The sequence below is a fragment of the Thunnus thynnus genome, chromosome 15, assembly GCF_963924715.1.
Source record: "Thunnus thynnus chromosome 15, fThuThy2.1, whole genome shotgun sequence".
In the NCBI taxonomy this organism is placed as follows: Eukaryota; Metazoa; Chordata; class Actinopteri; order Scombriformes; family Scombridae; genus Thunnus; species Thunnus thynnus.
The window spans coordinates 25699298-25717145 of NC_089531.1; the positions used below are offsets into that span (position 1 = coordinate 25699298).

General features: G+C 39.3%; 1 protein-coding gene across 5 annotated transcripts in view; it reads right to left on the minus strand.

Moving 5' to 3' along the window:
- The window catches only part of trappc9 (trafficking protein particle complex subunit 9), a 213826-nt gene that overhangs the window by 56601 nt on the left and 139377 nt on the right, over positions 1-17848 (minus strand). For all 5 annotated transcript variants that reach the window (XM_067611537.1, XM_067611539.1, XM_067611536.1 and 2 more), the window contains one exon: positions 16165-16255. In XM_067611537.1, the coding sequence (XP_067467638.1) occupies positions 16165-16255 (91 nt within the window). The remainder of the gene's footprint in view (positions 1-16164; positions 16256-17848) is intronic.

Consider the following 17848-nt stretch of genomic DNA (forward strand, 5'->3'; position numbering starts at 1 on the left):
GAAAGCAACTGAAAAGCCCTGAGGGATTGGTAGCAATACAGGCAGTGCTGCTAGAAACTTTGCCTAAAATTCTAAAACAGTCAAAATGGTGCCGTGTGATTCAGCAGAATAAATTTTTAGTCCTCTCCTGCTGTCTAATCTTCATAACATTAAAACACCAGCCACCCATTACAAGTAGCTGTTGCTTCCTCTTGTGATCGCTGCATCTGAGAAAAAGACTGCAGTGTTTCCTCTATAATTGTAAGAGAACCCCTGCCAGGCCAAAAAATCTTTTTTTAATGCCAAAAATAACACCAAATATCCATTCGGAAATCAATAATCATTTGCGTTTGGGAGCCTCTGAGTGGTGCTGTTCCAAAATGTGAGTCAACCTCTGTGTCATTGCCCGGGAAACTCTTGACATGGAACCTCCCACCCCCTCCCCAAAAGAAACTAAATATTTTATTTATGTTATTTACTTTATTTATGTGCACTCGTTATAACTACACTCATTACACTCATTAAACATACCCGACCTGAATCTGGCAACAGTTTGTTGTTTGTTCTTTATGGATCACTAGGAAGTAAATATGGGAAGACTTGTAAAATATGACTCTTTTAACTATTTGTTTGATCAGGTCCAAATGTTCTGAATTATTGAATATATGGGCCCCATGGCCCATCTGACCACCCCAGAGCAGTAAACCTAGGGGAAACACTGGACTGTGGTATTATGTTTGCAGACAAAGCCCTCATTGAAAATAGACCAGCAAGTGCAGATCCCAGGAGCTAATTATTAGCCGCACCATGATTGTCTTTAAATACCAGGTGGGCAGAACAATGACAGGTCCAGACAAAAGAAAAGAACAAAAGGCCATCCCTGTTTGATAAAAGGAGGACATAAAGTGAATCAGCCACTAAGAACATGTTATGGGTGTGTGTATTTGAGTGTGTGGTCAGACTGTCCTAAAAGGTCATGGACAAAGAAATGACATTCCATGTTGTGCTCAAACCTCAGACCACTACACCAATCGTCAATGTATCTGCTAGCGGAACATTAGTTTTTGCATGACTGATGCTCCAAATTCATATTGTTTACTCTGGACTGATTTTTACATAATATACTGTACCTAACTATGCAGGTTAGGTTTTTTCTTCAAAAATGATGCTAATCAAAGCTACTTGTCTTTACCATCATTTGCACATCTCCCTCTATGTGACCCAGCACTACAAGAAAAATACACAATTCTGTCAATACACAGCGCCATTCCATTCCACTGCGACTCCATAATAGGGTGGAAAGGGGATAGATGCTCCCATGTGTCTATAGCAAGCGCTAGATATGAGTCTGATCGATTCATCCAGGCCTACAAACCAATTATTTCTCCTAGCTCTGCGACTGTCCAGAGACTTAATCTTAATTACCCCTTCCAGTCAGTGCTCCCTCATATTCAGTGCAAGGCCATGTAATGGATCAGTGGCCATTGTTTTGAGTGGGGTGTGACACAGCAATCAGTAGTGGAAAGATGTGTTTTGGTGGAGTGGAGGCTAAATCATGAGTTGACTTAAACTGGTTCAAAAATTGCTAAAATAGTTCCTTGCCATGCATCGTCTGCTGTTATCTTTCATTATTAGTCTGTAAATGACTCTCCACACTCCATAGTAACCACCTATCCTTTGGTCTGTATCTCAAGTATAACAGGCTTTGATGTTAAGTGATTGAAGATTAACCAATATACAGTTGTGCTCATAAGTTTACATACCCTAGCAGAATCTGTAAGATGTGTACCATTCATAGTGTCTATAGTTGTGACCATAAAGTTAAATTTTAGTCTCATCAGTCCAAATAACTTTGTTCCAGAAGTTTTGAGGCTTGTCTAGGTGCTGTTTGGCATATTGTAAGTGGGCTGTTTTGTGGTACTGGCACAGTAATGGCTTTTTTCTGGCAACTTGACCAGGCAGCCCATTTTTGTTCAAGTACCTCCTTATTGTGCATCTTGAACCAGCCACATGCAACTTTCAGCTGAATTTGCTTTTGGGTTTTTCTTTGCAACCTGAACAATTTTCCTGGCAATTGTGGCTGAAATCTTTGTTGGTCTACCTGACCGTGGCTTGGTATCGACAGAACCCTTAATTTGCCACTTCTTTATCAAAGCTTAAACACTACTGATTGGCATTTTAAAATCTTTGGATATCTTATTATGTCCTTTTCCTGATTTATAACTCTCTTTTCTTGCAGGTCCTTTGACAATTCTTTTGCTTTCCTCATGGCTCAGTATCCAGTAATGTCAGAGCAGCCCTGGATGCAATATGCAGGGTCTCTCAAGAGCTAAGAAACTCATTGACTTTTAATACACAGACACTAATTACAATCAAACAAGTCACAGGTGTGGAAACTTACCTTTCATAGCCATTTAAACCTGTGTGTGTCAACTTGTGTGTATAATGTCAAACATTCAAGGGTATGTAAACTTTTGATAGGGGCCATTTTGGTGATTTCAGTTATCATTATGATTTAAAAAGGGCAGACACAATTATGTGAAAAGAAATGGCTTCACCTGACCACTATCCCTAGATAAAACAAAAGTTTTCAGCATGATCAGTCATATTTTCCAAGAAATGGCCAATATTTCATGTATTCTCCTAAGGTATGTTAACTTATGAGCACAACTGTAATTCCCAATATATGGGAGACAGATACAAAGTCACAAATATAGTGACAACCACAGATCATAATGATTAATAATAACCATACTGTTGGAAATTTGTCAAAAAACGATTCAGCTGCCAAAATCAATCTTCCCAAGTTACTCTCTTTCTCTGTTTTTGTGGAGAAAAAGAGATTGTCATCCTGGAAGAAACCACTCCCATCAGGATAGAAACGTTTCATCATAAGATAAAGGTGATCACTCAGAACAACTTTGCATTGATTTGTAGTGACCCTTCCCTCTAAGAGGACAAGTGGACCCAAACTATGCCAGCAAAATGTCCCCAAAAGCATAATAGAGCCACCGGATCCTCTCACTGTAGGGGTCAAGCATTCAGACCTGCACCGGTTTTTCCTTTCATTTGTCACCCGTCTGTATACAGCTAATGTCTAGCTAGGTCTTCAAAATTGAAGTGGGTCCTACGGTCACCTACTGTAGACTGAATAAACCCAGTATGCTAATGGGTGCTCATTTAAAAACCAGAATACTGCAAAACCAAGACTCATGACCAACTGATGTTCTCCTAGATGAATGCATAATTGAAGGCTTATGATTCAATCACAATGGAACATAACAGTCGGAATATTCTGCCTTGGCTACTTGTTTTTAATGGGGTCAGTTCAATTTGAATTAAATGTTAAGTTGTTTAGCAGTTTGACTGTATCAATTTAGCTGCTTCCTATGGGGACATTTAGATTTATTAATATTCTATTGCGAATCTGGTGATGCACCATTGCTGACAGCTATGAAAGCTGCTAATGAGTGACAATTAGGCCAATAATTAATGATAGCAGTCAGTGTTATGAGGATAGGCAACAGTCATGATAATCATTCAGATTGACTAATTATGTTGTCTAATAGCACCATTTCAATTGATCTCTTGTGCTATCAAGCTTTTATCTTATGACAATAGAGGTCCTAGCAACTCTATCTGACCCCATTCATTATTAGCACCATCATGAGAGGCAATAGTGCCAGTTTTGAAACTCAGTGTCAAATTACTGTTTGTCTATGTGTGTGGGTGTGCATGAGAGAAAGAGAGAGTGAGCCAGAAAGTGCAAATAAAGGGAGTGAAAAAGATAATGTGACAATGTGACAATGTATTTTCATCAAGTGTTTCCCAAAATACATCTCCTATGCTTTTTGGCACACTAGGATACTGCAATGGTGCTCTATGGCCCTCGACGTCTCCCCATAATATGCTGTCACCTAGTCACATATTATTCTTGCAGCAAGCCCTGTGCACACACTCTTCTTGCTCTGGAAGGTAAACTTGGTATTCCAGGGCAGAGGGGAATGACAGGGTAACAGTGTATGCTCAGTGGTTCTCAGTAGGTGTCCTGCTACAGCGATGGCTGGTATGTGTCAGGGCCAGAAACCTGTCAGTAGTGTGAGCAGGATCAGTCCATTGAATACTAAAAAGTGTCAGTTACCCACAGGGTTGACACAGACCTGTCAGCAGGCTGCTGTTGCCGAGAATCCCTAGCTGGCCAACATCTGATGCACCACAGTCAAACATGATGGATCACCTGCTACATCTTCTTAGCAGTCGCACGGAAAGACGGATAGCATGTCAGAAAGGGGTACAGACAGGCAGCGATGGGACCTCAGAAGTGCTCAACAATGACAGGCAAAGCAAATCTAAGTAATAATGCAATGATTCCATATGAGAATATCTGATTATAAACAAACATCATAAAAAGTGAATGATGAGACTCCTCAGGGCAAATCATAAAGAAATATCTTTACTTATTCTGACCTGTAACTGCAGCACCCTCCTTGGGTAGAACAGTTCAATTTTGAGATTGTTGTGACACACTTATGCGAAACCTCATCCACCAAAGTTTTTCCATAACCCAATATAGATTGCACATGATGGATGGCCAAATGAAGAAACGGACAGAAAACCTTCTATACTTCCCTTCCTCGATTCATTGTGGGAGACACAAACACATTTGTTGGCATCCACACACTGTAACACATTCTACAAACAACACAAGGCCTGCCCCACACACGTGGGAAAAGATTTGATTATGAGTCTATGGCACCAGAGCATCATTGAGAAGGATCAATAGCGACAGAAGAGTCCAGTGGAGTGACTTCTCCCGCTGAAGGGCTATGTCATGTCCCACCATCGTCAAACAGACTGGCAGGCTCTGCAGATCTCCGGGGATTATGATTCAAACCTGAAGCAAATGCTTGTGGACCAGCTCCCACACTAACTGGCAAATCCTGGGTCCAACCCATGTCACAAAGGACCAGGCCATGGCTCAAGTGTGTTACTGCCCTGATTACTACTAAATGGCTCATCACTTTATAATAAAAAAACTGAGGAGTACATCAAACCTACTGTTGTGCACTGCTAACAAAAATTAGATAAAAAAACATCTTTGTTCTATTCAGGTTTGAGATAAATTGTCAAGCTTGCCATAATGGCAGTCCGTTACATATAAGAATGTCACTAAAACAGTTCTTTCCTGAGATGACTGTTGCATCGTTAGCTGTTAACTTTACTGGACAGCTGAAGGTTTGTAACTCACTGCTCCAACTGCCCCTGCAGGTGTGTTGGAAGACTGAGCTTTCCATTTTATATTGCTCCATAATTTGCATGTGTGAGATTTTACAGCTAGCTTTAGATTTTATTTCAACAACTGGATGACAAGGTATGTTGCAATTTTACTCGTTTCATATACTGTAATCAATCTCTTTGAAAGATTACTTTTTTCTTTGTTGAAGATGTACCTCTGTAATAGTAGACACTGTTAAGTGTATTTTAGTAGTAATGTTCATGAATTGTACAACTGAGCAATTCATTAGAATTTATGGCTGATATGGTTAGAAATTGCTGCCACTACCAACTAAAGCAAACCCAAGCAAAGAGAAGATAATCAGCAGCATGACCTGGCCTTATATTTACATTGTATCTGCTCAGGCTAAACTACGGTGGCTGGCCCAACTGAATTCATGATTCGTATGAATTCATAATTCATATGAATGCCATGGCCCACTTGGTTGTCGAACCACCATCACTATTTAACTAATTACACTAGTCTTACCAATAGCCACTAATAGCAAATCCTCTTGTTGCTTTTCTTGAACTAAGTCCCTTGACCTGTCTAACAAATAAAGGAACATGGTTTCCAGATGAATCTGTGTGTGAATAAATTTACCCCGCAAACTGTGATACACATCCTCTTCAGAGTGGTAGGAACACATTGTGTTTTTAAATTAAACTTTCCTCTTAAATTATAACCCCCCTCAGTGTCTAAAAACACTTAGTATGTTAACCAGAAGTAAATTGTTTCTTGCTTTATACATTATTTGTGCAGTCTAAAGATATAGTAATACAAATGAACAATATAGAGTGTACAATGCTTTATGATCAAGAATGTGTCTTCCCTGAACTGCAACGTTCCATGCCAACTTTGCACGCACATATCTTATATGACGTTTCATACACTCTTTCTAATAAAATTAACTGGATAAAAAGAAGATGACTAGTTTAGGCTGACTTGGTCTAAGCAGGTAAGCCCTTTTACAAATCCATTAGCCTATATAAATTAGATCAGGTCCATGCATGGCCAGACAATCAGCCATTACCCTAGACCCAAGTATACTTTACATAGATGGCATACTTATACAGTGTGACCACACCTATTGACTTTAAGACATTTTAAGGTCACTGTCAATAATTTCTGTTTAAGAATATTACACAGTTGGAATATAATTCAGTAGGCACTGAAAGGTGCTGTACACCAAATTCAGCCTTTGATGTCTACTATGGTTTTTGGGAATGAATTGAAGGGTGATTGTACGGTTTAAAAGGTCGGTCTTTGTAGGCAAAAAGGAAGAAAGATGGAGCCAGAGGTGCAGTAGCTTTTAACAGTTAGGGCAATATGATAAAGGTTTGTGAAATCAATACCAACATGGCCAGTACACTGACTACCTATTTACCCCATAATTAGTTAGCCTGACCTTTTCAGTCCATTACCACCTTTTGCTGATACAGCTGTTGTGTTATATCAACTGTCTGTGCTGCCAATAATGTTTAATATTAAAACAGGACACTAAATTAGATGTTCTTGTATTTAAGGTTATAATAATTTGAAAGCTCATAAGTTTATAATATGATTCCTTGTTAAATAGAGGTGCAGGTGAAAGATGAAAATATATGTCATGCTATCGACTAAAAATAAATTAAATAAATAAATTGTATTGTATGCCACCTGTTAAAGGTGCTTAGCACATTATAGACTTTACAAAAACAAGGAGCACTTTAAACAAGCCGTTGCCTTTTAATTTAATATAAACAAATTGAAATCATAATGTCCAACTTTTAAGTCCAACTAGGAACAAGAGTTGAAAATTAGCAATAGCTATAAACTCTCTGTGCAGCACATCAGTTTCATGCTCTGTATTGGAAGTACGTTAAATTGCATCGTCACTATCAAATAAAATAAAAATTTAAAAAAATATGGTAAATCATATCTTGCTAAAACACATGGAGATTCAACAACACATCCACTACTGATCTGTTTATGTTTCCCACAGTTGAGGATTGATGGTGCAGAGCCACATGGAATAACATGGCGATGCATGTTTCTCTGTACTCCAGCAGGTGAAACAGCTGTGTCAAAATATTCTCTCTTTTAGTAGCACTTGAAATAGTGTGGCCAAGTGATCTAGACTTCCTCACAGTGACACCAGAGGCTGGACTTGGTTGCATTTAGAAATGCCAGGTAATCTGTCTTTCAGGGATGAAAAGGCAGCCGTTGGGGATACTCTTGTTTCCTCTAAAGAAATCAATGAAGGAGGTGGTTTTATTTGATAGAAAGCAGAGAGGGAGAAACAAGTTTGAGCTGAAAAAACATTCAGAAAATTCTGAAAACCCCCCCCCATTTCTTCTTGGATTAAACAAGGTAACAGTAAAACACACTGGATAGACCATATAGATGTAGGCAAATTAAGGAGGTTTACCTTAGATACACAACTAGACCAAAAGCTTCTCTGCACATTTATCATTGGTACAAAAACAGAATCTGAAGATCTCTGAACAATATAATCTCCACAATTCTAAGTTTAATTTACTGCAACTGCAGCTACCTCTCTTTACTTGGGTTTCCTTTCTTTTCTTCTTTGTCCCATCCCACCAGTCTAAATGAATGGGTAAGGGTGTGGTGTGTTATCTGTGGCAGGCCGGAGGAGTTTTGATTTATTTCCACAGCTCACCCAAACTGACGCACTGACAGCCCGAATTGTTCTGTAGCCATGATAAATGCCCCATAAACAGACGCTCCAAGCCTGTTAAATGTGCTAACTCTAGATCCACACAGGGCCAGAGAAAAAAAAAAGAAGCAGCTAGATAGGCAATCATAGAATGGTCTGCTGTACTCTCTGCTCTCACTTCCACATTAAAGCTAACAGGGTGATAGAATAAGACTGGTGATTCCAGCCAAAGTAGAACAAATGATCCTTTCATGCTTGCTCCCCTAATGTGGTAAAAAATGTATTAACAATGCTTTGTTTAAACGTCCTGTGTTATGATAATACTGCATGGCACAATATCTAGAAATCACATTCATAACGGGTTAATTAGCCGGCTGAAAAACAATGCAGATCATTTCCATAGACTACCTGAGTAGGGGAATTATTTCCGAGAATCAAGGTTTTGCAGGCAATGCTACCTCATCATTACCCACTTATCACCCGTTTGAGAAAGTGTCTCTGTCCACACACCCATCTCAGCCCATCCGAGTCAGCACTGCACCTGTAAATCACATGCACTGGCCCAGGAGACAGAATGAGCCTCCCAAAAAGGTGTATGACGTTTTCCCATCACGCTCTCGCTTTCTACTGCCTTCAAAAGGAGACCCTTAGGATGGCTGACTGACAGAGCCTGGGCGACAGAGCTGAAAAACAAGCAGATAAATCAGCTTCTGCCTACCCAGTGCTCCTCCTTGCACCCATCAGTCAGCTAAATGGGCAGCAGTGGCTGCAAATTTAAGCCTATCTGTACTTCAATAAGTGGGTGTGAGGTAGGGTGTGGGGTGGTAATGGAAACATACAAGCCTCTGCCCCTGACTGTTTATCAACAGTTTTCCTGCTCCTTGAGGCCTCAGAGCACTAAGGTCTACACAGCCCACTAAACATGTACAAAAAATGTTATGAGTATGTCCTGAGAGGGTATTCCAAAAATCCACAGATGATCATTCAAACCAGGCTTTGACAGTGAGTTAGACTGTGTTCACCTGTCTGTTCCACAACGCAGGTTGAAGTAAGTTTGAGCTACTACCACGAAATAAAAAGACTGAAATGTTGTGTTTTCTCCTCAAAGAACAGCAAAACTACTGATAGGCACTGCAATAAAATATTTACACATTATAATTTCAGTTTTTCTGGCCCAGATTTTGCCATTCACAAAAAAACAAAAAAACAAAAAACAAACAAACACCAAAAATATTTTAGTTTAATTTGATTTTTTTAATGATGCATCAGTTTTAAATGATTCCTTATTAACCTGCACCATGAATAGTTAATTAGCTGAATAGCTATTTGAATTATAAATTATAAAATTTGTTTTATGGCATTGAATACTTCAGGTCAGACTAAATTTGCAATTTGGAGACGTTCCTTTGGACTCTGGAAACATGGTGGATAATTGGTGTTATTGACATGTCATAGACTACATAATTAATCAAGTAATCAAAATGATACTCAGTAAAAAATAATGAATATAACTGTTAATTGCGGCCCTAAACACAATGACATAACCCTTCCTGTCATCTAAATGATGTTTAGTGATATTTATGGATTAATGTTGATCACTTATGCAACATTTCTGCCTTTGGTCTCCATGTTACAACACCACCTATTAATTAGCTATATGCTTTGTAACCTTTTGCCAATGGTGAAAAAAAAGAAGAAACTAGATGCATGTTATGATCCAAATTTAGTATTCCATCCATCCATTATTTAACCCCTCTCATCCGTTGCAGGGGCCTGGAGGCTCCCCAAGCTGACGTTGGGCGAGAGGTGGGATACACCCTTAACAGGTTATCAGTCTATCACGGGGCTCAGATTTAGTGTTGTCTAAGCAAATTTGTAATAAAACATGGTTGTGCACAAAGTCCATGGATGAACTTGCCTTCCTTTGGAGACTTGGTTGCAGACTGGGCTGATGTCATCCTAAATTAGACTGCAGGAAGGGCTTACTATCCTCTCCCAAAGGCCCTATCACTGCGGTGCAGATAACTGCAGAAGAGCTTGGAGTTGATGTATGCTCACAGATGTGACATATTACCAGCTACAGGTGCAGTCAGAACACTTCTCTTTCATTTCAGCCATGCGTGTATTTATTCCCATCCTCCCTCTCTCTCTCTCTCTCTCTCAGGTCAGCAGTTCTAATCATCATCAGTACAACAAGACTTCAGCGTTAGGTAGGCTTGGCAGCACAATTTGTCAAACCTGCAGCACTCATGGCAATAGGGCACCTGACAAAAGCTTAAAGGCATATTATTCCATGAGGCATCCCCTGTGTGTATTGAGAAGCCACCGCCTGTGACTGCTCCAAATGTCCATCTGTGTGCACCGGGTAGGAGTGGAAAAAAATGTGACGGTGTGAGCCGGTTAAGAGGGACTGTCTTATTAAATTATCTCTCCGCCTTTTACAGCAAGGCCCCCACCCTTTTCTTTCCATCTCTCTCCTAGGCTAAACATTTGTCTTTCCAGTCATGGGTGAATTTGTATTCCATTGAGATGGGTTCCTGGTGGCAGACTGATGGTGGGAGAGGGGGAGGGTGGGGAATGGGTGCAAAGTCCGCATTCGGGCTTGCTGTTTTCCATCTCACTGCTTGGTTACAGCACTCAACGGGGAGACAATACTGAAAATCAAAGCCTGTCCACAATTGCTTGGATATGGCTTCTTATTAATGCAGTTCATTACAAGTAATTGATATTGCTCTTTCATTGATCACCTAATATTATTTAAAAATATTCATCATTAGTATAACACTTGTCAGTGAAGCTGAACATGCATTTAAATATTGCGTGTATTTTTTAATTTCGGCTGACTTTTTTGTATTTAAATGTTTTAAAAGTACACAACCAATTACTTTATTCTTACTCACAGTCAAATGTCCTTGCTGTTAACTGTTGATGTTTGTCATTACAAGAAGTCAATTTTCCCCAAGAGGATCATTAAAAAATTCACCCTTTTTAATCTCATTTTTCAAATGTCAGTTGTTTGACACAGCCCTCGTGCTCTCCTTTAGCACAGTATCATAACCTGCTATGATGGTGTCAACTCCACTGAGAGCTCAGTCTGATTGGCCAGGTGACTGTTTATTTAGCAACACTCCATTAAGTTGACATAGCGACTCCTATCACGAGGTGCACCACTTTGCCTTTAATCAAATTGACAGCCGAGGAGCTATAATCAATGGGGCTATTTACATAATGCCAGGCTGCAAAAAACAAATGATACCACCTGTTCTGGCATTATAATCACTGTGGAGGTAAGTTGGAATCTTCCAGCAACAGGCTTAGACTCATGTGTGCATTTGAAAGAGCAATAGCGATAATTCTGTCTGTTCTGGACTTGGCAAAATTGCATTTTTTGTACTACATGCTGGGTTTATAATGATTCAAGATTCATTTGGAAACACTGTCTTCCTATCAGGCATTCAAGTGTCACATTAAACACTGCTGCAGCGTATTTCAACAACATGTTGTCCACTGTATAATATATAGGGGAAGGGAGAAGTATGGTTTTATAGGAGCTGGGTTAAATATTTCCCATGAAAAACAAGATGCGATATCTCTATCTATATTCTAAATTAGTGTGTTCCATTCCATAGTCTGACAAACTTCTTCCCTCTGAATTCTCCAATTTTAAAGGATGACAAGTACCCCACATAGTTTCTGGGAGCGCAATAAAATTTTGTCACAGATGATTAAACCAGTCAGGCAGTAACCTTCTGAAAAACAATAGCTAAGAATCTCCAAGGCTGCTCTGCTGACATTTAGACTGTTTGTAAAACTGTCTACCCTTTTCAGCAGCGCTATGAAATCCACGGTCAATGTATACAGTTTAGTGGACTTCTTTTTCAGGATCTGTGACAGAATGACAGAATGGCTTCCAGATAGACTTTTACTGCTGGAGCAGAAAATTAAATGACTTTGAAAATCACAGAAACTCAGTAGAAACCTTTTGGAATTAGTACTCATACTCAAGCGTAGGTACATATCAATCCAAACTTACATTAATGCCGATTGCAGTATTTTTAGGCACATATGAATAAGTTTGTTTTTTCCTGCTCTATAGAACCTGTCCATAATGATTACACTGTGAGTGAGCCTAGTATACTGCAGTCACAGTTGATGATATTAATGTTATTTTCTTTTCAAAAAATCATAACTGAAGGCTTTTTGAAGAATAGTAGTTTCTGTGAAATCAAACAAACACAGGCAGGAAATTATGTTCAAGCTGTCCATATATTTAAGGGGAAGAAGTACCAGAAGAGATATGCTCTCTAGGCAGCATAATGAAAACGCAGCCCTCCCGTCTATGTTTGTGTTTATGGTAAAATTTGTTTCTAATTGTTTTTTCCCCCCAAACAAGCTTAACACATAAACATAAAAGTAATCCTCTTTAATTTCTTGCCCACTCTGTAAATTACAACCGTTGTCTGAACCTCAAAAATGAAATTTAGCAGTAACAAAAGGATGTGTCACTAATTTAGAAAACACTTGCATTATTTATTTGTAATTGTGAAGCGGATTTCATCATACATGATCTGACATTATTGCAGCTTAGCTGATGTGACTGTGGGGCCGATTCTGCCCAGAGGTAGAATGATAATGGCCTCAGTTTGCTCCCCATTCAATAATAATAATGAGCTTGTAAACAAACACAAAACCATAAAACTGATTCTGGCACTTTCCATGTTCTCCATTCACTGGAACCTGTACTGTATGATCAAATATTCATAGGTTTCTATGGTAGCAAATCATGAGGAGGCATCGAGTCTCTCATGCCACACAATGGCTGAGCTCAGACATTGATGTCAGAGTCTCTTTCTTATAACCTCAGACTGAACCACAGTGCCTATAAATAAAAAGTACTGTTGAGTTTTTGAATATTTTGTCGGGCTATTAATTTACTACACCCACCATATTGCTCTGAATTCTAGGAGAAATAGATTTATAATCAACAACAAAAAATAACAGATGAACTATGAAACCCCCTTGTAGGCTTTGAATAACATTTTGCTTTTAACTATGTAATTGTCTTTCTTGCTAGCAAAGCTGAGACCAGCCACTCAGGATCTCACTCAAATGACAGGTTGGACTGCTGGATGGTTTTGGACTCTTCTCACAGTACTTAAAATATAAATAATTTGTGTCCTGTCCTATTTTTTGGGGGTGGGGGTGGGGGTGTATTTTTACTGACATTCAAAGTAGAATTTGGCAAAAAAAAAAAAAAAAGGTCACTCTGCAATTTCAGTTATGCTGACAAATAACACATGTTCCTGTCCTGGTTTGAACCATGGATTTGGATTGTGCCAGTTACATATTATACTTTTAAGACCACTAGTCAAGGAGGACGCCCTGTGCTCAAGTACACTGATTGAGAGCACAGCTAGAAGTGATTACAATTTTCTTTAAATGAGTACTTGTAGAAAAGTGGCGAAGCTGACAGACGAGAGGACCTAGTGACTTAGTGGACAAGTGTAAAGTTTACAGGAATATATAGGACAGTGGTATGTGGCACATTAACGGACTGAGCTCTGTATACGAACATATATTTGCAAAATGTGCTCATGCATAGCTCCTGGACAACAGTTTTGATTTTAGATAGATAGATGAGAACTTCATTGATCCCACAGGGAAACCATGTTCAACCATTTTCAAACCATGTGTGACTTTAAAATGAACACAGACAGCGAGGCAGAACAGATTCTTGTCAATAATTTATCTGCATGCATGTTCATGCCACGCTGCCCAGTTGATAGTCGAGTAGTTTGGATCGCTTAACTTACAGACGCTGCTCATCTGCTCAAAATATTGTGACAGAAGTTATTCTCTTCAGTCTTGTTGATGGGAATATGTGGTGGTGCAGAGCTGGTGCTGCTGTCATGAGTGGCACTGAGGAGTACTGGCTCCACCTCCAGAAAAGCTCACATTCACAGTGCATGTGCACAGATGACCCAATTTACATTTACTAAAAATGTTTTATGTGTTTTAATGAACTCATCAAGATTATTATAAAGTACAAAACACTTTGATTTCAAAATAGCACAACACTCACGCTGCCTTTACACATTAGCAATGCAGTAAACTATAATGAATTCCACATTTGTTTATCATTTCTTATGCATAAGGAAATTAAATTTGTTAAGCAGACCACCTTTCAAACTCCGTTGAAGCTTCATGATAAAGACAGGACAAAAAGCTTTACAATATTGCATATGACATAATTAAAGTTGGCATAACTGATTGAATTTTCCCAATTATCCTATATTGATGAGACTGAAGCAGCACAGATGTGGCAGTGCCTGTTCTGTAATGTGCTTCAGGCAAATAAGAGGAATTTATTTTCACTTAAGAGTTCAAACTTAAATTGAAGAAATTTTGACAAAGAACCTATTACTTCCTGGAGGAGTTGAATTAGTTTCTACAAACTAATGGGAGAGAAACTATTATGTGTATACAGATGAGGAAACAGAACTTTCAGTTTTGGCCATTAACATCACAGCAATTAAACACAACTACAATCAGAATTTTTGACAAGCAAGACATATTCATCTATGGTATCTCTGTAAGTGTGAGGCTTACAGAGACACAGAGACATTAAAAGCATCCAATTGGACTAACGATTTCAGGCACAGGGGAAATGCTTGAACTATACCCGTAATTGAGCCTGTGATAGTCTTGGCAACCCTGATAAAGGCATCCTAATGGGCTGAGGCAAATTATCTGGCTCATAATCAGCAACGCTTGCAAGGCCTAGGCTGGAACTGCAAGACCACCTTTACAGAAATCAAGACAATGAACAATGAAAAAACCACAGCTAACGTCTGCACTGAGATTGCATACATAATGTACAATATCACATCAGAGATGGTCTCTATTTCATGAAAAATACGATGAGTAAACCTCACAGCTTTATCCTCAAGAATGTCTTCCTCTGACGGAGGCGCATGTCAAATGCCAAAATATCTGGAGAACAATGAATCCGGTGGAGTATTTTCTCTTGATCCCCGCCCCCATCCCCCCATATTTTTGTCTCAACAGATTCTTACATTTCCATGCTTGATCTGCCGTGTCGCTTCATTTCGCAGATTGCTTTCTCTTTGCAAAAGCAGGACAGCCCCAGCTGACTAATCAAAATGCTGGCAGTTCCCAAAGAGAGGCCGAGAATCTCAAAAAACAAACACCCGCAGTAAATCAAAAGTGATTTCAGAGGATGATCACAGATGGTGCGACCGAAGAGTGCTCCTACAAATTCTGAGTGTCCCCGGTGATTCACACATTTCCCAAGCTGCTGTCTACACCTCTCCAAAATAGCCTGTAGCCCATTATGAATGCAAATAAAAAACATGGCTTGAGACTAGTTCTGGAGGCTTATGCACTAACTGACAGGTAGAGGGATGGCTATGTAACCACCTAGATAACTGTGATTGGCAGGCAAACATGGAAAACCTAACAGGGGGTCTAATTTTATTGAAAAGATGGACAATGAAATCAAAGCTACATTGTACAGTCACAACAACATAATTAAAAAGTTTTTATCTGATTTCTTCACTTCTGCACAGAAAAAATAGAACATTGCAGATTCAGAAATATGTAACAGGATCTAAATTTGTTAAAGTGCACATGGAGTTCACAAACTTTCAGTCATGACAGTGGTGTGAGTGTGTGATCACAACTCAATTTCACACACATGCAGACACACACATAATGGCCAAAATACACTGGGCATGAACACAGCACAACACATCTGTCGCAGCATGTCTGCAACAGAACGGGTCCATTATAATCAACTGAAACTGCTACACTGACCATGGAAGCAGTGCACACGCGCACGGGTGTCGCAAGGCTTTTTGCACGGCTGATCTAATTTTTTTTTTGCTAATTGGCCCTCCAACAGGTAAAAACTAAAATGACTACTTTAACTGTTTAAAAATGATTAAAATAAATACCTTATTGTACCAGAGGCAATGCAATGCAGCAGTGCAACCTTGTGGGGTTTTTTTTTTTTACATTGCACATTAAAATATATCGGTAAAATCAATGTGTGTCCGTGATCCTGTAGTTAATTACAGGATCCAAACCTGCATAACCAACTGCATTATCACTTGGCAAAACTCAACGTGTGACGGAGATGGAGTCTGTAGCAGGTAGAAAACCCCGTTCTGTCATGCCTACGTGATGCATTGTGTCCATGCCTGGTTTATTTCAGCTGTGAGAGACTCACCCCACTGCAAAGGAGCAAGCTGTAAGTGCTCCAGGACCAGCTGGTTGAGGACTCCCTCCACGCTGGCCTCTCCACGGCGCCGCAGGGAAGGGTGGATGTGATTAAGGACAACAACAGGAAGAGGCTTTGTGCATTTCAAGGATTAATCAACATGAGAAACTTTGCTGTAGAGACAACTGATTTACAACTTTACTTGCAGCAGTAGGAGTTGGAGAAAATGCTTCAAATTGTGATAATAACAGGCTAAAACTGTAACAAACCTAAGTACAGAATGAGACAAAAAGAGAAAAAATGGAAACTGATATCATGTCTAAGGTGACCTGATAGAAGCATGGTAATGGAGCTTAGAACAGAGCCAGTAAATTCAGTGTTACAGGAACCAATAATAATCCTGACATGTGACATGACTGTAACAACTGATGCTATTCTTTCCTTCCAGTGCTCCTGCCACTTCAATTTCTTAACTCCTTTTAGTGCTTAAACCTCTTCTTATGCTTGTATTCTTGTTCTTTTTGTGTTTTATGCTGAAACAACGAAGTGGCTCACCTACCCACTGCTATGGAATATGTCTTTGGTACTTTTAAGTACTTCAGTTCATTTCTGTCCTTTCTTTGTTTCTGTCATCCTTACCTTTCTTTATTTCAAAGTAAACATAACACTCTACTACAAACCTCAAGCCACAAGTTCCAGCTCTTGGAAATCACACTGCTTTTCCTTTAGAAAAGACTGCCAACCACGGGGGAATGAGAAACTTATTTGACATTTTAACCCTAACCCATAACCCATGAGGCTTTTAGCACTGACAAGTCCTTTTTCAGTGGACCCTTAATGGATAATTAGCTTGGCACCAGAGACACTTTTAATGGGCCTGCAGTGTAGTCATCCTTTGTGTAATTTTTGTCCCTGACTATGTGTAAGGTTTACAGAGACAAGATACTCATGATGTACTGGATCCAGGAATATTATAAAAATAACTTGTAAAGATGTTCTTCTGATTTGTTATATTTAGAATAAAATTCAAGTAAATACTGAGCATCAGCTGTGAGGAAGCACATTCCTGATTTCTTACAGCCAAGTCAATTAACTCCACCACTATCATCGCAGTACACAGTCGCTTACCTCCTAGTTGTATTCACAGAAAATAACTGCTTACACTTCTCCAGAAGATTAAAGGACCAAATTGACTTTGTGTGAGAGAGAGAGACATTTTTAAAGACGTGAAAGCTGCTTATGGAGTGTGTGCTGAATGTGTGGATGCATTCTCCTCATATTACACAAAAACCGCAAAGTTAAGCAAGAAATACCAACACGTCAGTCATTAAGGCATTACATAGTAGTATTAGTAGAAGTAGACGGGCATTACACCCACAATAGGCAAACATAAGCAGGAAATGTAAAGAAAAATGAAAAGAAATGTGTAAGAACAGTTACTATGAATTGAAACTGGCACATAACACCGCATTGCTTTTACGAGTATGAACACAATACGCACAATGGAGAAATAAAGCCCCATACAAATTAACTGCACCATGTTATTCGTGTTACACATTCATTTAGATGTCAAGGGTGGATTGGAAACATGTTTCAGTAACATGGCAATGACGATGGCATTAAACTGATAGCAGGGAAGGCTAACAATATTTGAATGCTGCATCAAAACAAATATGGCTGTCAGAGAGCAATT